At 52.8% G+C, this 24,990-nt stretch overlaps 8 protein-coding genes across 8 annotated transcripts; 2 read left to right on the forward strand and 6 right to left on the reverse strand.

Moving 5' to 3' along the window:
- Positions 1-38: 38 nt before the first annotated feature.
- NECHADRAFT_100270 (40S ribosomal protein S7) lies at positions 39-1,143 on the reverse strand. The gene is made up of 3 exons (XM_003045544.1): positions 972-1,143; positions 620-702; positions 39-569 (listed from the first exon to the last, which is right to left on the reverse strand). The coding sequence occupies exons 1-3, from the start codon at positions 1,131-1,133 to the stop codon at positions 203-205; spliced, it is 612 nt and encodes a 203-aa protein (XP_003045590.1). The 5' UTR covers positions 1,134-1,143; the 3' UTR covers positions 39-202.
- Positions 1,144-1,609: 466 nt separating this feature from the next.
- On the reverse strand, positions 1,610-3,571 carry NECHADRAFT_79540 (uncharacterized protein; the record flags this gene model as incomplete). The annotated part of the gene is made up of 3 exons (XM_003045545.1): positions 1,610-1,787; positions 1,838-3,322; positions 3,384-3,571. 3 exons carry the CDS (start codon positions 3,569-3,571, stop codon positions 1,610-1,612), a joined length of 1,851 nt encoding a protein of 616 aa, XP_003045591.1.
- Positions 3,572-4,363: 792 nt separating this feature from the next.
- Positions 4,364-4,717, reverse strand: NECHADRAFT_93021 (uncharacterized protein; the record flags this gene model as incomplete). The annotated part of the gene is made up of 2 exons (XM_003045546.1): positions 4,364-4,506; positions 4,555-4,717. The coding sequence occupies 2 exons, from the start codon at positions 4,715-4,717 to the stop codon at positions 4,364-4,366; spliced, it is 306 nt and encodes a 101-aa protein (XP_003045592.1).
- A 4,369-nt stretch (positions 4,718-9,086) lies between these two features.
- NECHADRAFT_39192 (uncharacterized protein) lies at positions 9,087-11,079 on the forward strand (the record flags this gene model as incomplete). Its single annotated transcript, XM_003045408.1, has 2 exons — positions 9,087-9,311; positions 9,391-11,079. The coding sequence occupies 2 exons, from the start codon at positions 9,087-9,089 to the stop codon at positions 11,077-11,079; spliced, it is 1,914 nt and encodes a 637-aa protein (XP_003045454.1).
- Positions 11,080-14,281: 3,202 nt separating this feature from the next.
- NECHADRAFT_79543 (uncharacterized protein) lies at positions 14,282-15,454 on the forward strand (the record flags this gene model as incomplete). Its single annotated transcript, XM_003045409.1, has 4 exons — positions 14,282-14,339; positions 14,411-14,458; positions 14,541-15,249; positions 15,301-15,454. 4 exons carry the CDS (start codon positions 14,282-14,284, stop codon positions 15,452-15,454), a joined length of 969 nt encoding a protein of 322 aa, XP_003045455.1.
- Positions 15,455-15,914: 460 nt separating this feature from the next.
- On the reverse strand, positions 15,915-17,233 carry NECHADRAFT_60521 (uncharacterized protein). Its single transcript, XM_003045547.1, has 3 exons — positions 17,129-17,233; positions 16,496-17,079; positions 15,915-16,439 (listed from the first exon to the last, which is right to left on the reverse strand). The coding sequence occupies exons 1-3, from the start codon at positions 17,145-17,147 to the stop codon at positions 16,041-16,043; spliced, it is 1,002 nt and encodes a 333-aa protein (XP_003045593.1). The 5' UTR covers positions 17,148-17,233; the 3' UTR covers positions 15,915-16,040.
- A 1,722-nt stretch (positions 17,234-18,955) lies between these two features.
- Positions 18,956-20,944, reverse strand: NECHADRAFT_100273 (uncharacterized protein). The gene is made up of 7 exons (XM_003045548.1): positions 20,931-20,944; positions 20,811-20,848; positions 20,566-20,756; positions 20,427-20,510; positions 19,915-19,965; positions 19,714-19,865; positions 18,956-19,655 (listed from the first exon to the last, which is right to left on the reverse strand). Exons 5-7 carry the CDS (start codon positions 19,949-19,951, stop codon positions 19,407-19,409), a joined length of 438 nt encoding a protein of 145 aa, XP_003045594.1. The 5' UTR covers positions 19,952-19,965; positions 20,427-20,510; positions 20,566-20,756; positions 20,811-20,848; positions 20,931-20,944; the 3' UTR covers positions 18,956-19,406.
- A 962-nt stretch (positions 20,945-21,906) lies between these two features.
- Positions 21,907-23,478, reverse strand: NECHADRAFT_104252 (uncharacterized protein). The gene is made up of 3 exons (XM_003045549.1): positions 23,047-23,478; positions 22,537-22,991; positions 21,907-22,481 (listed from the first exon to the last, which is right to left on the reverse strand). Exons 1-3 carry the CDS (start codon positions 23,373-23,375, stop codon positions 22,285-22,287), a joined length of 981 nt encoding a protein of 326 aa, XP_003045595.1. The 5' UTR covers positions 23,376-23,478; the 3' UTR covers positions 21,907-22,284.
- Positions 23,479-24,990: the final 1,512 nt, after the last annotated feature.

Raw genomic sequence — 24,990 nt, forward strand, 5'->3', positions numbered from 1 at the left:
AGGCACATAGATCTAGATACCCAATGTTGGACGAGTCATGGACGGAAGAAGTGTTTAAGTTGTCTTGTCAAATCATACCGCAGCTTGTACCATTCATCAAGCTACTTCTCTTTAAGACGCCAAGCCCTTTTTTGACCAACCAATGTTAAAATCACTCCCAGCCCTGAGAAAATTGTTCATGACACAGATTAATTCCGCAGACTTAGTAGTCGGCGGGGCCGCTCTGAGGGAACTCGAAGTTGACGTTGCGGCCAGTCAGACGTCGGTAGACCTCAGAGTAGGTGTCCAGGCGGTAGTCAACACCACCACGCTCCTTCTCGTCGAGGATGACCTTGAGGAGCTTGGAGCCGTCCTCCTTGGTGCGGACGCGCTTGCCGACAATCTCAACGGGGTAGGTGAGATCCTCGAGGATGGCGTCGTGGACAGCAGTGAGAGTTCGCGAACGGGGTCGCTTCTGCTTCTGGGTGTTGCGGGAGCGGGCAGATCGCTTGGGGCGGGGGAGGATACGGCGCGAGGCGAGGATCAGGACATGGCGGTCAGAGAACTTCTTCTCGAGCTCACGGGTCAGGCTGAATATTGTTAGTTATGGCTTCAATCATACAAGAGTAGGATATCTTACCGCTGCTGAACACGGTGGAAGCCCTGCAGGGAAGGGACGGGGACAAAGATGACAATAGCCTTCTTGCCGTGGCCAACCTCGATCTAATCAAGATCCCAAGTCAGCATGCGAGCTCCAGGACAAAACCTTGGACCGCTTCCCGTCCTGTTCCACAGAAGTCAATGATACTCCGGCTGGCACGCCCGCCCCGGCGACACAGGTTGCGCATTGAATCTTTTCTCCAGGAGCAAAGATTATCTCGAAGGCGCGTCGGGGGGCGAAGTGGTGGGCCATTGCAAACAGGGTTTCTTGTGGGAACAGGAAGTTCTCGGACAACCTAGGTTTTTTTTTCGTTGATTCATGGTGTTCTCACCTCACGGGCAGAGACGAACTGCAGAGGTCGCAGGGCAACCTTGAGGTCGGCAGTGTTGGTCTCGAGGTCGTAGAGAGCCTGGGCGATGCTCGACTCGAGCTCGGAGGGGTTCTGCCGCGAAGGGCTGTTGGGAGCGATCTTGTTCAGGGCCTGGGCGCTCATTTTGACTGACGGTGCACTGCGTTAGTTGACGACGACAAAGGGTGCTTGGTGTTGCGAAAGGCCGTTGCAAGTTTTGGAGTCTGTGAGGGTGGGTCGCTAAATTGGGGTTTTCAAACCCTCGAATTGTGCTCGCGTGCGGTGGGTCTTGTTGGTGCCTGAGGCTTCAACTTTAGCTCACACCGACCTTCACCGGGACATGTGGGGCCGTGTCACCGAGACTGATCTTATCACCAGGGATCTACGAATTCCTACCTCACTTACACAGCATCTTGGACAGTTCATCACATCTCTAGGCAACGACAGTATGCAGTACCGCTCATTCTTGCTCAACAAGTTCACAACATGTACAATTGAAGGCTTCCGAACTCCGAGGAATGATTCTCGTACCTCATACATTGAACAATACTCGTTTATACCCCAGGACAGTTAAGCAAGGGTCTAACTCTATCCCAATTCCGGTATTACACGCATATCTCTTAACCCTCTCCGCCCTCAGGGTCCTCATCCTCATCACCCAGCTGCTTGTCGACATCCTGCTGCACCTTCTCGCCGGTCGTATTCCTGGCGATCTCAGCAGCCTTCATGCCACCAGCCGTCAGCCACAGGAAGTGGTTTGTCTTGAACTGGTCGATCTGGTTGAAGAACATGTGGAACCTGCATGTCTTGTTAGCTTTCGTCCGACCACAGGGTGCATCATTACTCACGAGTTCTCCTTCTCCTCTACGCTAAAGATGCGTGTGTAAATCTGCTTATCCTTGAACTCCTGGATCTTCTCCTCGTAGTTTCCAAAGTCGATCGCTTCCCTTCCGAGTGACTCAGTCGCCTTGCGGTTGTAGTTGTGGAACACGGGGCGCTCGAGCAATAGACCCAAGCCGGGAGCCTTGGGGATCGCCATCTTCTGGTTCTGGTAGCTCTCGTCCATGCGCTTCAGGGGTGTGCCACAGCGGACGATCAGACTTGCCAGACCGACCATCTTGCGGATCTGGTGCATCATGAAGCTCTGTCCGTGGACCTTGAGAGACAGCCACTCGGTATTGTTGATGATGATCGGCTTGGGGTTGACCACGAAAGACTTGATGTGTCGCTTCGCGGAGGCGTCAAAGTAGGACTTTTGAACGGTGTAGTTGTGGAAGTTGCGCGTGCCGTTGTACTTGTTGAGGGCCTCCTGGAGACGTTCCAGACGCCCGGTGCTGATACGGTATCGTCGTTTCGCGGCAACATACGCCGCCTTGATATCTCGAAGAGCGAAGTCAACTGGACCAAGCTCACGGTTCTTAGGTTTGTGGCTTTCCAGAATACTGTCGGTCTGCATAGCATCGGGGTCGGTAGCTGCTTCGGTAGTCTCTGCGGTAGTCTCTGCAGCGGTTTCTGCCGCAGGGGCTTCAGTGGCGGGCTTCTCCTCGGCAGCTGCACCCTCCTCAGCCTTTGTGGGCTCCTTGTCTGCTTCGGGTTCTGCCTCCTCTGCAACGTGCATCCTCTCCATCACAGCGGCCTTGGTCTCGGGGTCAAGTCTCGCGAGGATAGGCTTGATCTCCTTCTCCTCAACCTCGGACCAGAAGTCCTTGACATCCTCCATACTAGCAGCCAGTTCATCCTCCACGCCATGCTCCTTGGCCAACTCAGTGAGCTTTCGGCCCAAGAAGGTCTCGGGGTGAGGTGGCAGAAGACAGTAGCTGGGCATGAGATACTCATACCATCGCGAATCGCAGGTCTGGTAACAACTGAAGGCATTATTCGTCCTCTGAATACCCCAGATACGGATCTGCTCTGGCAACTCGGCGTTGATCTTGTCGATAATATCCTCGTCTTCAATGATGAGCTTCAGACTGATGACATTGCCGGCAGCGTGCACGCCCTTGTCGGTTCGGGCGCATCGCACAAGACTCGACTTCTTGGGGTCGTCGGCGTTGGCCTTTGAAATAGCACCAGCAGCAACAAAGGCCTTGAACAGGTCGGCCTCGATGGTCTTCTCGTTGCCGTTCACCTGCATGCCCTTGTAGCCAGTGCCCGCGTATCCAATCATGACAGCGACCTTTCGCTTCGGTCGTCGCTCTTCGGCAGCAATCTCCTCCTTGGAGAAGGGGTTGTTGCTAGACTCGCCATCCGCAGAATCGCCCTGCTTGTTCAGCTTGCGGCGCTTGTACTCCTTGTACTCGTCGTTCTTCTTGCGCTTGTCGCCCTTCTGACGGCTAGCATCTTGTTAGCCACGTTGGAAACTGCGCTAGAAAGAGGTCCCCTATTATCACATACCCGAATTCACCACGTCCCTTCTCGGCGCGCCCTTTGCCAGGTCGTCGATGGTCGTGTCGGGGATTGCGACGGTTGCCATCCTGGCGCGACTGGCCATTGTTAGAAGCGGCATTGGAGTCGCCCGAGCCCTGAGTAGGCTTGGATTCGCTTGCGCTGCTAGCGACAGCAGCCTCGTTGTCTGCCGCCATATCTGCATTGGTTGCGACAGCAGGAATCGTACGAGGAAGATAGTCGATGGATATACTTTTGAAGCTTGTCTGGAGAGACGAGATTTTCGATGCATGTGAGTGGGGCTTCCGTTGCGGCCCCGGCGGGGGTTAGCGCGGGCACTACCCTGGACCTTTGGTAGAAGTGATGGTTGAAGATCATGAACAATCACTGATAAGAATTGATGGTTGATTGATCGATATCTGAGTGTGTTTCTATTAGGGAGGTTCAATTAATTTGTCGTGCTCGTAGAAATAAGTTTCCATGTTGGTTGGCGTAGAGTTTGACTCGGTGTTGCTTCACATCATTGAACACTCATGGTCTTTTGTAGTGAAGCTATGGATGTTGAGCTAACTTCCATCTCATTTACACAGCACAGCTAGAAATGCACATAGCCTTAACCGTCACATGACCTTAACTGTATTTTTTACCTTGGTCTTCAATTTAGAAGGAATGTCACTATAGTCTAGATGCCCCTTCTGGAGAGATTCGACAATATCTGTAATGGTTTCTCTGCACAAGTATAGTACCTGCGATGAAGTGAACGATAAAGACTTGGGAGAAGACATTGCAGTACACATGAACGAATGATGGGCTAATAGTGAAGTATTTCAAAAACACAAGGTTTTCTGTCCAACCGCTGAGTATACTTGAAGAATGCGCATGTTCACATAATCCGCGCCTCAAGTTGTTTGTAACGATGTCGCACTTCAACAAGTCAAATTATACATAAGATACACTAAACAGGCCAGCCCTGAAATCTATCTATCGGTCTATCGGTTAGAGCTTCGGCCAGTATCATCAGGCAGTCCCTCCGTATCGCCAGGCTCCTCGTAGGTGCCACCAGGCTTAGTCGCGCCTCGGGTACGCTCATCAATGATGTTGCTCTTGTCGATAGCATCGGCGTCATCGCGCTCTGTATACGATTAGAATAGTCTAGATGGCAATGTTGGGGCGTACATACCGAGTTGTGCATCGGTATCCGCGTTGTTCGCATCAATTGGGTCCTCAACTGTGTCGGAGTCGGCCTGCACAGGAATGGGCTCTGCCTTTTCGCCTGGGCGAGAGACATAGGAGTTCTCCTGGAACTCGCCAGAAGGAGCGTCCTCGTAACTCCGGGAAGACATGTTGGTGTTGTTTGAATTGAGTGTGTTGAGATGGAAGTTGAGGTAATATTTGAAGGTTGAGATGCGTGTTGGAACTGAGGGATGATAGAGAAAGGCTTCTACTTGTTACTTAGGAAGGCAAGTTGTCTTATTATACTCCTCAGTCTCAAGCATTCCGGAGCGATCAATCTCACTAGAATCGACTGTGCCGTCATCAATCTGAAGGAGCTCATCTATCAATGACGACATTGACTGTGAACCCGTTCATGAATCATCTCGACACGGCATCTCACTAGTGAACACCACCGACGCGATCCCTAACGCGATGCTTGATCTTCTAGCAATGAGGCAGGAGGAATTATCCGATCCAGGCGAATATCGCGACGAACCTGGATCTGTCGCTGGGTGGCTGGACAACGACCACGGTGAAGTCCGCCACTTGCATCACGAACCGAGCTTTGACAGCAGAACGTTGCGAGTATCATTGTTCATTGCTTCATCTGGTTGAACGGACTCAAACTGTACCTGCCGGCCTTCATGGGATCGTTTGTAGTTTGATCCGTGAACCCGTCTTCGGACTAATCGATGATGCTAACAATAGTTCGCTCCTGGATCGAGGACCGATGATCTCGACCAATGTCTTAATAATGAGACTTGTGACGGGCCATCGGAGCAAAATGAACGATCCAAGCTCAAAGGACCGCTTAAGCGCGCAGTCTATGCGTGGTCGTATGAAGTCATCTTCTCGAAGCTCAGGGGCAGAACATGTCATTGAAGCCGTCACTCAAAACGAAACTATCAAGCTATCGGGCCCCCACAGCCTGAATAGTTCCGGTAAGCACCGCAAAAAGGAGGAATGGAGCCTGGTTGAGCCTCATCAATTTAATCAAGGGGGACAAAAAGGCAAAGAGAGCAAAAAAAGAATTTGATGAGACTGGGACTCGAACCCAGGAGGATTGCTCCACCAGGAATTGTAGGTTGTTAAGGTTGACCTTAACCTGGCGCCATAACCAACTCGGCCATCTCACCAGAGCTTGTTGATGATGGTTGAGCTATAATCAGACACTATGGACCCTGGGCTACCACGAGACTCGCAGGGGACGACCCCTGTTCAACTTGAAGTCGAGATAGGCCTTCTCCAGCAACCTAGTTGAAAGATACGTATCAAACATGTCGTGATCAATCAGTCAGATGATGCTGCATTTTGAGCCTCATTATCAAGATTCTCACCTGACTCCTCTGGAATGCTGTCTCTGCATCAGAGGATGGCTGGCGTTGCTAATGCTGAGTTTAAAATGATCACGATTGGATATCAGATTGCGCCAGAGTCGGGGCGCCTCCGACCTCAAAGTTGCGCCTACGAGACATTGTTGAACAACACACAGGTTGAGTCACTTCCCGAGACCGCTGTTTCTCCAAGGAAACTCTAGCATCATCCTCCCATCAGAAACTTTTAGCTGCATGGAAGAATCCGTTGACACGGCACACCGCGTGTCAGATGCCGAATCAAACGGCATCTTCAAGGCCGAGGTTTGCTTCGTCTGACATGCCGTCACACCGACACCTGATGTCGCAACGTCGTTGAAACCAAGTTGCAACCGCCAGACGAGGCAGGGAATCGCGAGTGGCTGAGGTTTGTCTATTCAAGATGGTTCCCTTGGGCCAGGCCTGCGATCTGTGCGGTGCATGTTGCGAGCCAAGTGGAGGAGGAACAAGACTTGGCCTGTTGAATTAGGCCATGGCATTGACGAGCAAGGGCTTCCAGGGGCCTCTGCTCAAAAGCAAGGCGTTACCGACGAATGAGGGCGCAGGTTCGCATCACTACCTTCCGGAATCGACGGAAACCAGGGGCGTTAGGAGTCGTAGATTGGTGTTGCGACAGAATCCGAGAGATAGCAACAGAGGTCGAGATCGCGAGCTCGGGCCCGGCCAAATAAGGGGAGATTGGCACAATAAACAGACCTCAAGGTCGCCCAGAGCAGAATCATGACATTGCCGGGGGTGATGTGCTCACAGATATGGTTCTGCGCCACGGTAGCACATGCGATGATGTGCTCAAGCAGCCGAGTGAGCAACCCAGCCCTTCTACGTAATCCGCAACCGGTTGGCTGGTTCATCACCGCCAAGCTCAAGCGCCCTGGCCATGAATCACGAGGGATCACCCCTTGTTTGTTTGATTGTTCAGCATCGACGCTTCGACGGAGGTGATGAGTCGCAAAACCCGATGAGGCGATCCCTGGGCTCGGAAGTCGGACGTGGCGAGATAATGGATGACAAAAGGTACAACACGGGATTGCAAAGACCCAATTGCCCTGGGGAAATCACGTCATCGCGAGCGGCGAGATCTAGAACGGGGACAAATGCCGTCTCGTCGGGCTGTGGAATTTGTCAAGAAAGTCTCGGAATTCGAAAGCGAGGGAGCGAATGCTGAAGGTGGATCGAAATGAAGACGACATGAAAAACGTGGGCTCTTGCGTGCGTTGATGGAGTGAGGAGGCAGGTTCTCTGTTGGGTGTGGCTCTGTGGCGTCCACTTGATGAGTTGAGATGAGGACATGCGTATGTAAGCAGTCTATGAAAATTGATAGCATCAGCTGAAGACATGAAAAAGAGGGGCCTGGAAGGAAAAGAAGAAAAAATAGAGAATCAGCAAGCAGAAAAGAGGAGTCGAAAAGTCGGAATGGATTCATGATTGGACCATAATTGCAGTAGAAGCGAGGATACCGCGGTCAATGCCGTCCAATCTAAGCAGGGTCATTTTGTCTGCCGTCTCAGACAACACTGTGATTGACCATGAGTACGAACTGTGAGTTACAGTGCGTTTTGCTGCGTCCGTTGGAGGGTCTTTGAGGGCCCAGAGCCCCGTCGATTCCCCAGTTACCTGCATGACTTGGTACAAGCCCGTGCGAAAACCCAAGGTAGGTGAGCATGGTTCCCCTCAGGATGCCATCGAGGAGGCCTAAAGGGGTAACCTGTCATGGCCTCGATAGTTTTTCGCGAATAGTTGCCATGATGCCCAAGTGAACCTTGATGGCGGAAGCTCGAGTGGCAAAATACCAGACTTGTATCGCAACGCAAAAGCCACCAGCACGCCTTCCACACCGACCGACTGCCGTGTCGGGGATCCACTTATACCGTCAACCTATCCGGCCGATCGGTCTCTGATAACGCCATTTGGGGCCCAAATTCGAAAGCGCTCCTTGTGAGATGATTGACCAGAGGGAGCAAGGGCCAGACGCCCAGGGCTCAAATCAGTGCGGACAAGGTCACTGGGGGTGTCCAGGGAGTCCCGGAAGGCATTGAGAGAGGCCCCCATCATTTTGGAAAGACACGGTTGTTGTTTGTGAGGGAGGGATTGAAGATGAGATAGGATGAGGTCGGCGAGCTCAACAAAGAAGCCCGATGTTAGATAACAACATGACCTATCGAAGTGGCAGAAAAAAAGCCCAGCAGGAAGCTGCATCTCAGGCTCCTCTTTTCCCCGCCCTCCGGTCGGCTCAGTAAGGAAAGAGTAGGGCAGGCACGGCGAGGCGAAAGGGTACCTGCCAATTCGGAGTGGACGGTGACTGGAGGACCCAGCACCTCCCGACGACCCGAAGGGACAGGACACCTTCTCAAGGTTGATTGCCTCCACCGAACGTCACCCTCCATTTCCACCCACTTACACCTTGCAAAACCACGACCTCTCGTTTTTTCTCACCGGGCAACGCAACGCGACCACGACAGAAGCTCTCGTCGAATACCGCCAGAATCGGTTTCATCTCCCACGGACGCCAATTAGCGCAATCAGCAAAAGCGACCGGCCGCTGTCGCACAGCCGCTGACTGGGGTTTCAAAAGGTCTGGGCTGGCTGGCGCACAAATCTAGGGTGGACCGCAGGTAGCGCTCCAAGGCTCAGCACGCCATCGCCCAGCGACTTTGCCTCAGATCCCACCCCAGAAGCCCAGTCACTCTTCCCCAGACGGCAGCAGGGAGTTACGATATCTAGCCCTCTCATCGCGCAACTCCCTTTTCCCCAAGGACCTTGATTTGGCTTTCCCTGCGCCATGAACAGCCCCTCGCTCGTCAACGGCCATCGGCCCTCCTCCGACTCATCCACTGCCGCCCCAGTCACCTCAGCCGTATCTCTTACCTCAACTTCCTCGACTCCTTCGCCTTCTGTTTCCGCCTCTGCTTCCGCCTCAACAATAACATCTGTACATCGCCATGCTCCTGTGCCGTCCTCGACTTCAAGTTCCACCGCCTCACCTCTTCCTCCTCTGGCTGCCAGCAGCGACTCTCTGAAGCTCACCGACGACACCGAGCAACTCGATAACCATTCCCAACAACCTTCGAAGGACAACTGCGACCGAAACCGATCCGCCGAAGAAATCAACCCACGCTTAGTCAAGATGCCTTCTGAACTGGTCGGTAAGACCGTCAGTCCCTTCCTGAAGGAGCACATCCCCGGCCTCTATGCACCCTTCGGCAAGGCCAAGCAGGCACTTCCTCAGACACCCAGCCGCAATCCCACTGTTCGCAAGAAGGATCCCAATAGCAAGTACTGCTATCGTCACCGCCCCGATTCCAAGTGTCGACGTGCTGCCGACGAGACCAAGATGGGCTTCATCCAAAGTGTAAGTGTTGCTGCCCTGCTTCCCACTTCGGTCGGAGCTAGCTGGCGCCCCTGGATGACTTTGCTGACAGCTCCTGCAGGAACTCAACAGTCTCTCGTCAGCCGATCAAGAAGCCATCACGCACGTGTGGTCGCTCTTCTCTGCAGCCCCCTCAAAACACCGCGAGCTGATGCTCCAGGGCATCATCACTCAATGCTGCTTCCCTCAGCTCTCCACCGTGTCGCGCGAGGTCCAAGAACAGCTAAAGATCGACTTCCTTACCGCCCTCCCCACCGAACTCTCCTACAAGATTCTGAGCTACCTCGACACCGTATCCCTCTGCAAAGCGGCGCAGGTCAGCCGACGATGGCGCAACCTGGCTGACGATGATGTCGTGTGGCACCGCATGTGTGAACAACACATCGACCGCAAATGCACAAAATGCGGCTGGGGCCTACCGTTGCTGGAGAGGAAAAAACTCATGGCGTGGAGCCGCCACCAACAAGTACACCGACATCTGCGGGCCGCCGACGTGGTTGAGCTTGACGAGGACGCCGAGACACAAAGCAGCGAATCGCGAAAGCGCCAAGCCGACGATCACGATCACGACGATGATGACAGAGGCGCAAAGCGACCCCGAGTAAACGGCACGAGCAAGTCGCGACAACAACTTGAACAAGAGCGCAAGTTCCGACCATGGAAGGATGTCTATCGGGATCGTTTCAAGGTGGGGTACAACTGGAAGACGGGTCGTTGCTCCATCAAGACCTTCAAGGGTCACGAGAATGGCGTCACGTGTCTCCAGTTTGACGACAACATCCTGGCCACGGGCTCCTACGACACGACCATCAAGATCTGGAACATTGAGACGGGAGAGGTGATGCGCACGTTGAGAGGCCACACGTCGGCAGTGCGAACGCTCCAATTCGATGACTCCAAATTGATCAGCGGTAGCTTCGACAAGACGATCAAGATCTGGAACTGGCAGACCGGGGAGTGTCTCAGCACACTCCAATGTCACACCGAGGGTGTTTTATCGGTCCACTATGACGGCTGCACCCTGGCTTCAGGCTCGATTGACAAGACGGTCAAGGTGTTTAGCTTTGATACCAAGCAGACGTTTTGTCTACGGGGCCATACCGACTGGGTCAACCACGTGCGCATCGACTCGCCCTCGCGAGTTGTGTTTTCCGCATCGGATGATCTCTCGGTCAGGCTCTGGGACTTGGACTCGAAGCAATGCATCAAGACCTTCCTCGGCCACGTGGGTCAGGTGCAGCAGGTTCTCCTGATGCCGGCGGACTTTGAGCCGGATGAGATGCCCCACTTGGACAACTCGGATGCGGCGTCGGTGTCGAGCGGCCGGAGCAACACCCCGGTTGCGGCTCCGGAGCAGCCCTCGAATGATCGGGCGGCCTACGGACCGGGCTTTGCGGATGAGTCTCGACCGCTGCCTCCACGATACATGCTCACTGGTGGCCTGGACAACACAGTTAGACTCTGGGACACGGCCACTGGCAAGTGCATCCGCAGCATGTTTGGTCATGTCGAGGGCATCTGGGGTCTCGTCGGTGACACCCTGCGAGTAGTCACGGGTGCTAATGACTCGATGACCAAGATCTGGGAGCCTCGTTCTGGCAAGTGTGAGCGCAGCTTCACCGGACATGCTGGCCCTGTGACATGTGTCGGCCTCAGCGATAGCCGCATGGCGAGTGGTAGTGAAGACGGCGAGGTTCGCCTATACAGCTTCGAAGGCGAGCGCGTTGAAGAACGTGGCACGCCTTCGTAGTCTGCCAATGGGTGCTGGCTGTTCCATCCTATCGCACTTTTTTCTTTTTCTTTCTTTCTGTCTATAGCGGGAGTCTTTCGAAGGTAGCGGATAGTCATTTGGGGACTTGGTCGCATCATGAAAGGATTGGTGTTTGATTTGACGCATGCATTTCTCTGGAGACACGGAAGGGCTCGGGCAAGGAAGTGCACCTCGGGTTGATTAGTACCGAGGCACGGGGCAAAAAACAAGGGATGACGAAAGGGTTGAGGACCGGGGAGTTATTGGCACGGATAATTGTTTGTTTTGTTTGTGGGTACCTACAACGGGGACTGTCCCTCGATGAGAGGATAAAGATGGGCCTCGCGGATGCATCGAACGGGAGGGATAAGAGGCTCTGTACGTTAGGAGTTGGAGATTATGCAGTATGACCAGTGAAGAAGTTGACGTGAAAAGATGAAAACATTTGAACCTTATCCTTGTGTAACTCATTGGATGTGACTGTGACGGTGACGGGTCCTTGTGAGCTCTCATAAGGCTGACTGTGATGGTCATGTTGCCGCATCTGTGAGCATTTCCCTTTCAAAGCATACAGCCTGGAGCTGCGTAGATTCAAGGATGGAGCAATTGATTCATTTCCAAGGGTTGAGCGCCGTAAACAAAACGCATGAATCCGTAGCCTGTATGTACACCGGCAGTTTACCCTGTCCAGTAAGGCTGTCATCCCCATGACCACTGCGAGCATCAGGGTTCTTCAAGGGGAGAGATCCAAAGCAATCTCGAGTTGGGGGCTCAGGTTATATCCTTGAAGTCGCCTAGACGCAGCCGCTAGAATTCCAATCCCAAACGAGTCAAGCGAAATGGCGTCATGTCCTCGAGGTCATCTAGAACCGTCCAGTTATGGATCCGTTCCCTCGGCCGTTTTGACAGACACGTTCCAGCTTTTTTCTCTACGTAAAAAGATCCAATCTCATGGGGAGTAAGTAATGCTTTCCTCTTTTGGCGCCGAAGCGTCCCAATGAGATGGTCGGCGGACGTGTCGCCGCCCGGGTCGGGATACGGCTGCGGCTCCGCGGGTGGAGCTTGACCGGAGGGCCGAGTTTGTGTGTTGTGTTGTTGTTGTTGTGAGTCGGGTAACGTACGTGCCTTGCCTTAGCTCGGGCGGCAGCTGAGACAAGGAAAAGAGGCAGGTCTTCCCTTGTTCTCGTGTCCTTGGGGGAGGTAGAGAAAAGGGTGATCCGAGTCTCCGAATCTCCGAGTCCCGGATCAAGCTACTAACAACGACCAACTCCGACCTGGAAACATGGAAAGGGATGGATGGATGGAAGCGGAAATCGGGCAAGAAAGAGTCGAAGGGGTATCTTATCTGATCTCATCGGAACCGACTGATTGGATTTCGGCAGAGAGGGTGAGATGAGGTACTCATTCCGCAGCATGTCTCGAGTGCCGACTTGTACACGGCGTCCCAAATCTCACGATCCTGGACAATGAAGCCACTCGTGCTTTTTTGACAATGCGTTTTTTGCTCTGTGCTTTTTCACACATACACAAGGTACAGTACAATTACCGAAAGGAAAACCCGAGTTCAATTCCATTCCCCGGTGAAGCACTTCCGACGGAACCTCTTCCTTCTCTTTTACTTGAGGTTCCCTTTTGGGTCCAGAAAATGATATGGAACAAACCTCGGCAAACCTCGGCCATGCACTTCCTTTTCGCTTTTTTTTTTTCGTGCAACGGATGATGGCCGTTTTCTAAAAGCAAGGGGGTGTGTTGGTTAGAATGGGGGTAGTGGTGTGGATGTAGTTGTTGGGGGAGAGAGAGAGGGAAAGGAGTCATTGGATGCGAAACGCTTCCGATTGATGTTTTCATTCTTACATTAATACATTGTTAGAGGCGCGCATTCATTGCTCTCCTATCTTAATATTTGCCTAGTTGATAATTCAGGGCTATTGTTTGTGAAGAGTTCGGATTTCTCTGAGGTGAACCCCAGATTTACATTGATTAGCTAATTCCGTAAGGCGAGGTCAGCGGAAAAGGAAAGCGCAACGAGAGGTCGAGACAGAAAGGTGAGCAGAGCAGGTGCGGGACCCCGCAAAATCACAAGCTCGGCTACCCGTCGGTAAAAGAAAGAAACCGACGTCACTTGGAACTTCACCGAGACAAATCTACACCGTGACCTTGAATTATTACGAGGCTCGGTCAGCTGAGGGCATCATCACAAGCTCATCTTTTACTCAAAAAGAATATCTTGGATAATGTGTATGTTGGCATGTGGTTGTATCGAAAAAGAAACAAGAATCTCTGCTTCGGCTGCATGGATGCGTAGCCGCACACGCCCTCCGCACCCCGGTCCTCCGCCTGCCCGGAGCCTGTGGGGCTCCTCTGTTCGGCTTTGGGATTGGGGGGGGGGGGGGCAAGTCATCCAGAGACGTCAGAGTTCGCGGGTGTTTTTGGGACCTGCGCTTGGGGGAGGAGGAGGGACACATGTGAGTGAGGGGATGAGGGGTGAGGGGAGAGAATATGGCTTCAGATGTAGATGTTTCTTTTGCTACCAAGACTGTTTTTGAGCTTCTACATAGCTCGTTATCATGGTCCGGGCACCTCTATGAGATATCCATGTTTACTGCATCTTCATCTTCCTTTCTTTTTTATCCGTCCCACGCGCATGCTTCCGTCCCTGCATCCCTCTCCCCCTCAACTCACACGCCTCCAGCTAAGCTAGACCACGGCCAAGCTCCGAACCCATTCATGGCTTTCTCCGAGGTGCTGCTCCTCCCGATGAGACTGTGGGGTTATTCGTCAGGTGTGTCGGTAGCTACACCATGATTCCCCGGCAAGGGATCCATTGTTTTTTCATATGAGTCTACCTTTTGACCTTTGCGCGACGGCGTCTCGGCCGGAGAGTCTGTCTCCATCCACCCTTTTTCTTTTTCTTAAATTGTTTCCCTCCCTCCGTTCTTCGCTCCTCTTCTTATCCTTCTTAGCCCTCTTCTTCTCTCCTTTGCGTTGTGACTCCTTCTCTTCCCTCCATCTTTCTCTCGTAGCCTTACATCCCGTCGAATCTCCGAACACCTCTCCTCCGAACCTCGGTCTTAAGAATCCTCTCGTCTGGAAATTGAAATCAAGAGTCAAGACTCGCGATCTGGTGCCGTTTTGGTAGATCTCAAAAGAAAAGAAGGAAACGAAAAGAACGCTGGGCGCATAAAGCTCTGGTTCCGTCGCAATGGCTTCCAAGGGTGAAGGCAAGAGGCAACCGCCCTCGGCGGCCGTCAACCTCATTGGTATGTCCTAATTGAACGATAATTGCTCTCACAGAGCATGGTTGAAGCATAAACTAACGCCAATTTCACAGCTGGTGGTGGTGCTGGTATGATGGAGGCCCTCGCGTGCCATCCCCTCGGTAAGCAGCCCAAAACCCTCTTGCGCCTCACTCGCGCGCAAGCTCAATTTACACCCAAACAAATATCTAATGGCTTAAAAAGACACAATCAAGGTCCGCATGCAGCTGTCGCGGCGCGCAAGGCAGCCCGGGGCTCCTAAGCGCGGCTTCATCAAGACCGGTGCCGACATCATCCGCAAGGAGACGCCCCTCGGCCTTTACAAGGGTCTGGGTGCCGTTCTCACCGGTATCGTGCCCAAGATGGCCATCCGGTTCACCTCGTTCGAGTGGTACAAGCAGATCCTCGCCGACCCTACCACGGGCGCCGTCTCCGGAAAGGCCACCTTCTTCGCCGGTCTGGCTGCCGGTGTCACAGAGGCCGTCGCCGTCGTGACACCCATGGAGGTCATCAAGATCCGTCTCCAGGCCCAGCACCACTCCATGGCCGACCCCCTCGATATTCCCAAGTACCGCAACGCCGCCCACGCTCTTTACACCGTCGTCAAGGAGGAGGGATTCGGTGCCCTCTACCGCGGAGTCAGCTTGACTGCCCTGCGCCAGGGTTCCAACCAGGCCGTCAACTTTACCGCCTACAGCTACTTTAAGGAATGGCTCAAGGTCTGGCAGCCTGAGTATGAGGGCGCCAACCTGCCCAGCTGGCAAACCACCCTCATCGGTCTCGTCTCTGGTGCCATGGGTCCCCTGAGCAACGCCCCTATCGACACTATCAAGACTCGCCTGCAAAAGACCCCCGCCGAGCCCGGTACCAGCGCCTGGACCCGAATCTCTAGAATCGCCGCCGACATGTTCAAGTGAGTTTTCAAAACATTCTCTCAAAGATATAGGGAACTAACAACCCCCAGGCAAGAAGGTTTCCACGCCTTCTACAAGGGCATCACCCCCCGTATCATGCGTGTCGCTCCCGGCCAGGCCGTCACCTTTACCGTCTACGAGTACCTCAGGGATAAGCTAGAAAAGAGCAACATCTCCCTTGTTGGAGGCAAGTACGAGGAATAAAATGGGAGGAAAAGGAAGAAAAAAGTCACTACATACCCAGTCGAGCCTGATCTCTTTGTTGTACTGCAACAAAGAAGACGTCGACTTCCACACACACATCACAACACACACACCGACCAAAAAGCCGCTTTTTTTTTATTACCGTCCCAGTTTCTAATACCTCCACAGTGCAAAATGCTGTGAAAGATGCCGAAGAGTCCATCTGAAGAAAAAATTCGGGGCGGGCGGCACATTGATTGGCGAGACGAGAGCGAGTTACATGACATGAGAAAGACACAACCAAAGAGGATGAGAAGGGTTCAACGATACAAAGGAGAAAGAAAGGATACCATGCATTTGAGGGGGTTGAGGGGCGGCTTGGGTTCTCATTATATGCATGCATCTTTGGATAAATACCAGCATTTGTAGCTTGGACAATTGACGTTTCTTGCATCAAAGATTGACTTGTTTGACATACCTTGAAAATGTGACAAAGTTGTATTTTATCTAGTTTGACGTCTTGGCGTGCTCATAAACATGATGGTTGTAAATGTGTATCTTCTGTCTGTTCATCTGAATTCTTTCATCTGTTGATTCATCACGCCGATTACTTGCGACCAGGTCGCTTCGGTCGGCTGAAGCCCTGTCTGGCAGCAACCTTAGGATGCAAATCATCCAGCACAGTCTGCTCCGTAATCTCGCCAGGCTCTTCCACCTCAAACTTCTTCTCCAGCTTGAGTCCGGCTTCCCGCTCGGCAACCTCCAGCACCGCCCGCTTCATCAGGGGGTACATCATCCTGAACTTGATGGCCTTGTTTCCGGGCGTCACGGGGCAGGTGTAGATGAAGAGCACGGGGCTCTGCTCGGCGCCATCGTGTGTGTGGGTATATCGGTAAAAGGTGAACCGCGGCTCGGTCTGCGAGATGGCCTGGGTCAATTCCGCGATTGAGCTTGGCGTCGGCGATTCGGGAACCAGCTCCACCACCTCGGTCTCTGGGTTGATTTTCTGCCAAGTCTGTTAGTATTCGCCATGGGATAAATCAATTGCCCAAAATAGCTCACCAGCATGACAACCGATCGTCCGTCGTCCTGTCCGACCTCCTTCATGGCAGCAACTGCATCTTCCCCGATGGGCATGGAGAAGCTCTTGCTGAGATGAATTGCCTTGACTCCTGTTCCAGACCCGGCCTCTTGCTCAGCACGCTTGACCTCGCCTAGCGCCTGCTCTTCCTCGGTAAGAGGGGCATCCAGCTTTGTATGCGCATCATGCTTCTCGAAACCCTTCTCGCTCAGCTCCTCGGGGATTGTCACAAAGATGGTTTCACGGAAATGTTCCGATCCGAGCTCGCGGACAAGAGTCAAGCGCGTCGATGCAAAAAGCATCTTCTGGCGTACGCGCGCAGCATCGGGGACGTAGGTGATGGCGAGGAATTTGGGTGCCGAGTCGTAGCGGCGTAGGATGATGTAAAGAGCGACGTCAGTCTTGATGTGCGGCTGCAGGCTCGCTAGGTTCTCGCCGAAGGATGAGGAGGTCGAGGGAAGAGTGGCGACAGGGACGAGGGACTCGTTCTCGATCGAGGCAAGGAGGCCAAAGGTATCATCCGATGCCAACAACGAGTTGAACTCGTTCTGGAGCTCTTGGGAAGCTGCTTCATGTGAGATGATGGACAGGTAAGAGGGGCGTCCCAGCCATACCTGCAATACCAGACTGCATCTTGTATGTGTCCCCTATTTACGGGGAGGTCTTCGATAACGCGGGTACAAGTCTAGGTAAATGTCAATGTTGATGGTGGTGTTGACGTTGATGTTGCTTGGTCGTCAGCTCCTACCCCGCCACTTTCCCCTTGGACGCTCGGAGCTCTGGTGGGGCCGTCGAGGCCGCACTCACTTACCCTACGCCGACAGAGGTCAGGAAGCAATTCAGTGATTCACAAGATTTATTCGTCTTCTCTTTGTATGCTCTACAGCCATGTGGCCTTTCGTACAAGTGAAATGGGGTTAAACCTCTTACAAAGTTTGACAACTTGTCTAGGACATTCTCGATCAGCGCTCCCAACATATCAGTGTTAGGCCACGGCAGACCGCCCAAAATCTTCCCACATAAACTACCACCAGAGCTCCTTGCAACACATGACCCCTTTACCCGAATGTTGACATGACGCCTCCTCCAATACCCCTTCATGGGACCCGACCTAAACTTATGCAATCATAACAGCAATCAGGAGCAGCTCGCCCAGCGCCGTAAGGACCGGGACCTCGAACTGGCTCGACTCAGACACAAGGACCTGGGAAGGCACAGGCCCGTCATTTCTGTTTGGCGTAATCGAGGGAACAGGTTCAGGAAGAGTTTCGGTCAGAAGGGTCTCGCTAGTGATGGACTCTACAGAAGAGTCGGGTGGAACACCGGTGACTAAAGTCGAGCTGGACGAAGGTGCTGTAGGATGGTTTTCCTGAGGCAATGTGCTGGTTGAGAGGAGAGTAGTAGGCGGCGCCGGAATAGTTGACACTGGCTCACTCATCGAAGTGCTGGGCAGTGGTTCATCAGGTGTTGAAGCCGATGGAGGCACGGGGGCCGACGTCTCCGGAGGGGGTAGGGGAGCATCAGTTGGCGGAGGAAGTGCCTGTGAGACCCCAACCCCGGGAGGCGATGTCTCTGTCTCAGAGACTTCTTCTGCAAGGGCGCTCGATGCAGCGAATTGCTCTGGTAATGGGAGCACAGGGGCATTGTTGGACGGAACCACTGGATTCTCTGGGTTGACTGGCTCTGGAAGAACCTCATCCTGTAGAAATACGGTATCGATGATGAACAAGGTAGAGATTCTTGGCTTTCCCTCCGGGCAGATCCCACCGCACATAGGAGAGTTGGGATTCTCGAAGCAGGGGTAGTTGCAGGAGCCTTCGTCAACAGCATGGATCGCATCGGGGTCATTTCCGCAACGACAAGCACTGGAGCATGTTAGAAGCGGACACGGGGATATACTTGAAGGGAAAGACTCACTCGGGAGATACTGCAGCAAAGATGTGGCCTGCACAAGCTGCCTGGCAGGATTCATGGCTCAAGACGCCAGAAGGAAGCTGGACGGGTTCACTGAAGCCTGCCGCGTCGACTGTAGCGCAGCCCCAGTACTTGAACGGCTCGGGTTCGGACCCGTACGAGGCCTGGCCAAGGACGGCCATGGCCCCAAATGCGGCGATCAAGAGGTAGCTGAACATCGTGGGTTATCGATGGACATGAGACGACTGGAGGACAACGACGAGGGATTGTAGAGATGAACCCTTGGGGATGAAGGAATGTTGAGGGACTGGGAAAGGAGAAGAGGGTTGGGAAGAAAATTCAGCTGGACTACTCAAGAAGGAGCTCGAGGGGTTAATAGGGATTCGGCTCTGCTCGAGGAAGGAGCCGGGGCCGAGTGACGTCCACCTGGTCCTGGGGAAGGCGCAGTTGCTGAAGCCATCATGAGAGCACCTTCCCAACAACGACCCTGACTCGCCCTCGTGGCGGCCACCGTCAGAGCCCAGGTTCTCGGAAACCAAGCACGTGGCATCCATGTTTGAAAAAGTAACCCGGTTGACCAACATCTACCTGCCTAGGTATCATGAAAGGTGAGAATATGAGGACTCCGGATGTCTCACTATGACCTCTTTTCCAAATCCAGCCCCTCAACGCCCTAATAACGCCCTAATGAACCGTCCCGTCCCATGTCTTCCATTCTTATCGTCCAGTGAGCCCAATCGCCTTGTATGCCTCGAGGGTGTTTAAGGCTTATCACCAACTGCCACCAGTCGCAGTGCCAGCATTGTCCTCGAGGTCGCTTTCCACCTGAGACAGCCGCCTGTCTTCTCCGAACAGGCTATCTGCCCTGATTGTCATCGAATCCGCCGTCGATGCTCCACTCGCTGCCGACATCTTCCTGTTTTCAGAGCCACCTGCCATCAAACTTCTCGCCGCCTCTTCCAACACCGCCGTCGTGCTCTAGCTTCCGGTTGTCGGTGCCGCCTCTGTCGGCCTTTCTTGCAGCTCCCACGTCCCGCCGCAGCGCTCAGCGAGCTTCTTCATAGCATTCGCGTCAATCATGTCGAGAAGACCTGCCACCTCGGAAACATCGCGATCAATCCGGTCTTCCTTTGCCTGGGATTGAGTATCGCCCTGGTTGAGAGGCCCAAAGACCCAGAGCTCCTTGATTCTGCGGGATAGTGCAAGAAGCTCTTTGATGGAGGAGTACTGGAAAATGTTAGATCTCCGGTCAAAGAACAGGCACTGACGCAAAAGGCTGACTTACCAAACCGTCAAAGGCCATCTCCATCGAAATACCCGCTACGGAGATTGTTTCGGGGTTACTGTTGCTGCGCTCACCCTCAGCCTGGATGGTTGCGAGCATCATGAGCGTGCGATAGTGAGTGAGGATATCAGCGATGAGCCTGTTGTGCGTGTCTCGAGACTGTCAACGATGGTTCTAAGGCCGGCGGCTTGAGATGCTCACCCATGAGATTGGCACTCGTAGCTTGTGATCGTTCCATGATGATGAGAGTGCCTTAAGGGTTTGAATATGTGTAACAAGTCAAATTAAAGAGGCAAGGCACCGAATGCTGCTCAAAGAGTGTCTCATTGATGTTGGCGCAGTGTGAGGTTGGTTTGTTGGAGATGGTGGATCTACGAATGGGGGTGGAGCAGAGCTCCCAAAGTGGGGCAAAGGGTACGGTGACACCTTAAGGACGGAAAGCGCAAATACGGGAGCTCTCTTCCAGAAACTGCCTGGAATCCATTCTTTTTATAAAGCTTCAAGGCGATTAGAAGGAATTGGTGGTGGTGCTGAAAAACTTCACCTAAGCCCCAACGCAAGAAGACAAGATTGCAAAAAATATTCATCATTACAACACGCTTGACATTAAAAGCACCCATCTCTACTTGCCACGTCCCTTGCATATAGAATCAGTCCCGTTCAAAATCACGAAGCCTGTCTCCTATAGAACCGGCGAGCGTTTGCGATATAACCTTTGCATCACCATAACCCAGCTTCGTGGTGATTTCGGTAGCCTGTCTGGAAATGGCGGCTAGGGTGCCCTCAACAAAGCGGTGCTGGAACAATGTTAGTCGTCGCGATGCTATATTGGTAGATTCAATAGGGATGTACCTGGAAAATTGAGCGCGACTTGTCGTGGTACACAAGGAAACGGTATTTGTTCCCCTTCTGCTGGCCATACATGTAATCATTGTCGACGGTGAGCTTGAAGCCTGCGTCGGTCCTCTCGATCTTTGATGACTTGAAGTTGTCCAGCAATTCCACTGAGACGTACAAAAAGTTGGTCTTTTCAGGCTCATCGGCTGTTGGATGTGAGAACAATGCCGGATTGACTCCGAGGGTAGGTCCATACATACCACGAGTGTTGGTAAACTCAATGCAGAGGTAGTCTTTCCTGAACTCCTTGAAGCTCTGCTTCTCAGGTGACGGGTGTGATTCTCCACTCCTCCTCCCCAGGGATGGTGAGGACGTCGGACTTTTGGACAGGCATGTTGTATGTTGAGGCAAAGAGGAAGTGTTCTGTGTATTTGGAGAAGTGCTGATGGGATTCACCAGAGATAATCTGCGCTGCTCCCAGCCTTATAAGCACCGAAAGGAGAATAAGGAGCCAGTAACATGTTGAATTCCATGTGAGTCCATGGAGCCATCTCACCCTCAGTCCTGGCCACTATTCTGAACTATTGAGTCGTCCCAGCTCAGCTGACAACCATCTAGACCTGCCAAGATAGATAGGTAGTTGAGAGCCACGGCCCAGAAGGCTCGGATTGGGAGAATGGACTGAGCGCTCAGTCTCCGAGTTGAGCTGAGCCTCCACATCTTTTCAATAATAGCTTCTCGCGCCGCAATTGACTGGCGAGTGAGCCTCTCTTTCCTGCGGGAAGACCCTTCTCGGCCCGCGTGATGGAGGCAGCCCGCCACATCGGGCATCGGAACTCGACGCTAGCGAGTTCTAGCTCCAACAGACAGGGACGCGAGCCGTCCCCGCGAAGAGATTGGGAAGGGTTGGTAATGTTTGAAACAAATGATAGGTGCCATGAACTCGTGTTACTCTGTAAATATCTGGTGGCTTGCGTCAAACTAAGCCTCAAAGGTCCATCATGGAATCGTCAAAGCGAGACGCGAAAAGCCCAGCACGCCTTCAACAGGTCTGCACGTGGGTCATCAATTGGGGGCACTGAGCATTCGTAGGAGCATCATGACGTGAGCGCTGAAAGGAGAGCTCTACAGTACCCATTCACCAAGACAAAGACTATCATAAGGCCCCAGGATCAGAGTTATGGAGGAGATCGATAGCTAACAAGCCAGACAGATAATGATACATAGGTTCCTTATCAGCAACGAAGCATACAAGTTCAAGATTCCAGGACGAGATGCAGGTGTGACAGCTTATGTAACGCGTCTACCACAAGCATACTTGGCCTCAAACACATCAACTCAGGGGCATTCCTGAATACGAGGTCAAGACACACAAGTCTCTATTAACAGCCCAGCACAAGCGCATCCCGTGCAGAACTTTCTATCTCCCACTGTTACCCCCATGATAGTGATAATGCTACAGAAACCTCTACTTGATACAGACATTGCAGATTGCCCGTCCCAATCAATCCCAGACGCCCGCCCCATGACCAAATAAACAAGAACCCAAAGGTAATAAGGGCGAACCCCTTTTTGAACATCTTCGTGCTTTCGTGCCCCCCATGTTTTCATCCTGATTCCCGAATTGGATGGATAAATAAAAACTGCATGTGAAAGAAAAACGTGCTCCTCCTATCGTGACAGTCTATAGGCCGTGTGAATCGAATCGCATCGCATTAGCTAGGCTCCCTCGGATCAGGGCTGCCCGGTCCAGTGGCGGTCCTCTCCCTTCCATCCGAGTTGAGGCCAACCCTTGGGAAGGGTGGAAAAGGGAGGGAGGACGTATTGGCCGTCGCACTTGTCTGCTTCGCAAGTCATGTCGCACATGCCGTAGTTTTGACAGTAGCACTCGGCAGCGTTGGGGCAGTGGACCGCCTTTTGGCCAAAGATGACTGATTCGAGTGTTAGTCTGTAGAATGATTTGCTCGTGAGCATTGGGAAACTTACCGTGCCATGAATACTCTAGGACACGGCCGCTCAGATCGTCGCCCAAGGGAGACACAATCAACCACTCGCGGAATCGCACATACTCAGCGCGGGGACGCTTGCGAATGGCCTCACGGCGCACGGCGAATTGCGAACAGCAAGTTACGCCGACCTCCTCGGGGACCTCGAGGCTGGGGAACAGCTCCTGGAAAGCAGCCTTGTATACGTGACGAGCGTGGACTGGCTCTCCCTCCTTGGCAGGAGCTTCGTCCTGAATGGGCTTGATCTCGGCGGGGCAGCCAAGAACCCAGACACATCGCAGGTTGGCGTAGCCGACCTTTTTGAGGTTGTCGAAGCGAAACTTTTGGAGGAGGGGGAGGGCGTCGTAGTCGGGGTTGTCGTTGTGCCACTGGAAGCGCTCGGCGTGGTGGAAGATGATGTTGCCGGGCAGAGAATCGTATCGGTCAATGATGTAACTGCGGCGCACGCATTAGCAGACTGCATCCTGTCAAGTTGGGCAGGTGGGCGTACGTCAAGAAGACCATGGCCTCGCGCCCCTTGTTCATAGGCACGGTCAACTTGGCTTTGTTATCGTCGACGACGTAAATGTTCTTCTTCCACTCGGGAAGGTAGTGGTCGAGCCACGAGACGTTTTCGTGCTTCATGCTCGCCACCACCATCTCGACATCGTTGTCGCCGAGGCGCAGAGTAGTGGAAGTGTCGTATGCATGACTGCGGGAGTTTGAGGAGGGAGGGAGGAGGTCGTCGCGGAAGTAGAAGAGGATGAGGAAGAGCATGACGAAGAAGGCGACGACATTGTTGCGATGCGAGCGCTGCCGGGGAGTCCAGCGACCGGCCATGGTGGAAAGACGGCGATTTCAATATCGTCGTCGTATGAGTTGTTGGAAGCTGTCAGATGAGAATCGCAACGTCTCGTCTGCTAGCTGGCGACAGAGACGAGATCGTGGAAATCTGTAAAGCAAGGGTTACTGCTGATGGGATGCTCTGGTTAGGGGGGTCCCTCTTCTCCCTTGAGAATGGATCCATCCTGACAGGCCAAGCCCCAAGCTAAATCGAGAAGAACTGGACCGCTAACGAAACATCCCTGCAGCGTGTGCCTGACACTGCGTGCGTCAGTCAGGTCAGGTCAGGACAGTTCCGTCGCGTTTCGGCTTGGGCGCCTCAGTGGCTTGATTCGACGCGGCCTTGCTGGAATTGCCGGGTTTTAGTGGACGCCTCTTTTTAGGTGGTGTAAATAAAGCTGCAGCTTTTACTTAATGTCATGAGGGAAATGCACGATTATTTCTGTCAGCTTTGTTCCAGTGCCTTACGGAACGTGCAATCATCTTCAAGGTATTTGGCGTGGATCTTGAATACGAGCCAAGGTTACCTCATCAGTCGTCACCAACATCATGATTTTAAACTCCATCTAAAAGCGGCCGCTTCTCAACCCAACTTAAAGACCTTTTGCCACGATTGCTTGGGTTCCTAGTTTTCAAATCGGCATTTTTATCCACCAGAACTGTCGGGATTACCAGCTGAGAGTTCTCATTGATAGCTGGAGCAAGGGCTCCAGTATGGAAGTGGAGGTGGCCGTGTACGATATTCCTTGGTGGTGTTTGCAGGCTTAATACGAGTATTCCCGAGGACCCGAAGAAACAATTTACGATGAGTAAAGATATTCCACAATCGATAAATATTCCCTAAGGCCGGTAGGAGCATTGATTAGATGGGTAGGTAGAGAGGCGGGTGGCTCGAGTACCATCTCGTGGCTGTGCAATTGGCGATGCGTCAACGCAGTGAGGGAAGTATCAACGACAAATCTAGCGGCCATACCCTCTGAATTGTTACCTGGATGGGTTTCTATATGCATGTTCTCAAAGATAATTGGCTATGGAAGAAGGACAGATGATATAAAGAGGGCTGTGGTAACAAAGCTGCATACGCGTAATCAGGGCCGGAAAACACGGCATCAGCCTGCTCGTATAGAAGACCGAGCAGCCAGCAGGGCCATGTTTCGAACAAGAAACAATTAATGCGTAGAAGAAACATATCTAGTTCATCAAGAGCACAATTGGGGGGGCACTAGGCTATCCATAGGACAGAATGTCAGGGGGTCCATTAAGAGTAAGGTAAGTGGTTCGGCGAGAAGGCGAAGTAGGGTGAACAACACTCGCCAGACAACCTTTATTCCGCTGTAGGCACGATTTCTTATGACTTATGATGGGATCTACGGTGTTTTAATGGTTCCTTTGGCTTCACCATTCACCTCAGTGAATCGGTATCCATACCGCGCGCGAGAGAGAGAGAGAGAGAAGCATGCTCCAATTATCCCTGTCTGCGGAATTCGAGTGATGGTTTAAGCATTTTCTGGATATAGATACTCTAATGTCATCTCCTCGATTCCAAGGCACTTATGAAAGTCAACTTGATTGACTGAGCGGGAAGCGAGCCCTGAAAGCCAACGGCGTCAAC

The sequence above is a fragment of the Fusarium vanettenii genome (genome assembly GCF_000151355.1).
Source record: "Fusarium vanettenii 77-13-4 chromosome 4 genomic scaffold NECHAsca_19_chr4_3_0, whole genome shotgun sequence".
Taxonomy (NCBI): Eukaryota; Fungi; Ascomycota; class Sordariomycetes; order Hypocreales; family Nectriaceae; genus Fusarium; species Fusarium vanettenii.

What these genes read in the sequence shown, in the direction of transcription:
- NECHADRAFT_100270 (XM_003045544.1), bottom strand. Translation starts at nt 1,133, where the DNA reads ATGAGCGCCCAGGCCCTGAACAAGATCGCTCCCAACAGCCCTTCGCGG. An exon ending in AGTTCGTCTCTGCCCGTGAG is followed by an intron (nt 703 to 971) that starts GTGAGAACACCA and finishes GATCTTGATTAG; the next exon opens with ATCGAGGTTGGCCACGGCAA. An exon ending in TTCCACCGTGTTCAGCAGCG is followed by an intron (nt 570 to 619) that starts GTAAGATATCCT and finishes AACAATATTCAG; the next exon opens with CCTGACCCGTGAGCTCGAGA.
- NECHADRAFT_60521 (XM_003045547.1), bottom strand. An exon ending in GACGATCGGTTGTCATGCTG is followed by an intron (nt 16,440 to 16,495) that starts GTGAGCTATTTT and finishes CAGACTTGGCAG; the next exon opens with AAAATCAACCCAGAGACCGA.
- NECHADRAFT_100273 (XM_003045548.1), bottom strand. Translation starts at nt 19,951, where the DNA reads ATGGAACGATCACAAGCTACGAGTGCCAATCTCATGG. An exon ending in TACGAGTGCCAATCTCATGG is followed by an intron (nt 19,866 to 19,914) that starts GTGAGCATCTCA and finishes GACAGTCTCGAG; the next exon opens with ACACGCACAACAGGCTCATC. An exon ending in AGATGGCCTTTGACGGTTTG is followed by an intron (nt 19,656 to 19,713) that starts GTAAGTCAGCCT and finishes AACATTTTCCAG; the next exon opens with TACTCCTCCATCAAAGAGCT.
- NECHADRAFT_104252 (XM_003045549.1), bottom strand. Translation starts at nt 23,375, where the DNA reads ATGGCCGGTCGCTGGACTCCCCGGCAGCGCTCGCATCGCAACAATGTC. An exon ending in GAGGCCATGGTCTTCTTGAC is followed by an intron (nt 22,992 to 23,046) that starts GTACGCCCACCT and finishes CGTGCGCCGCAG; the next exon opens with TTACATCATTGACCGATACG. An exon ending in CCTAGAGTATTCATGGCACG is followed by an intron (nt 22,482 to 22,536) that starts GTAAGTTTCCCA and finishes CACTCGAATCAG; the next exon opens with TCATCTTTGGCCAAAAGGCG.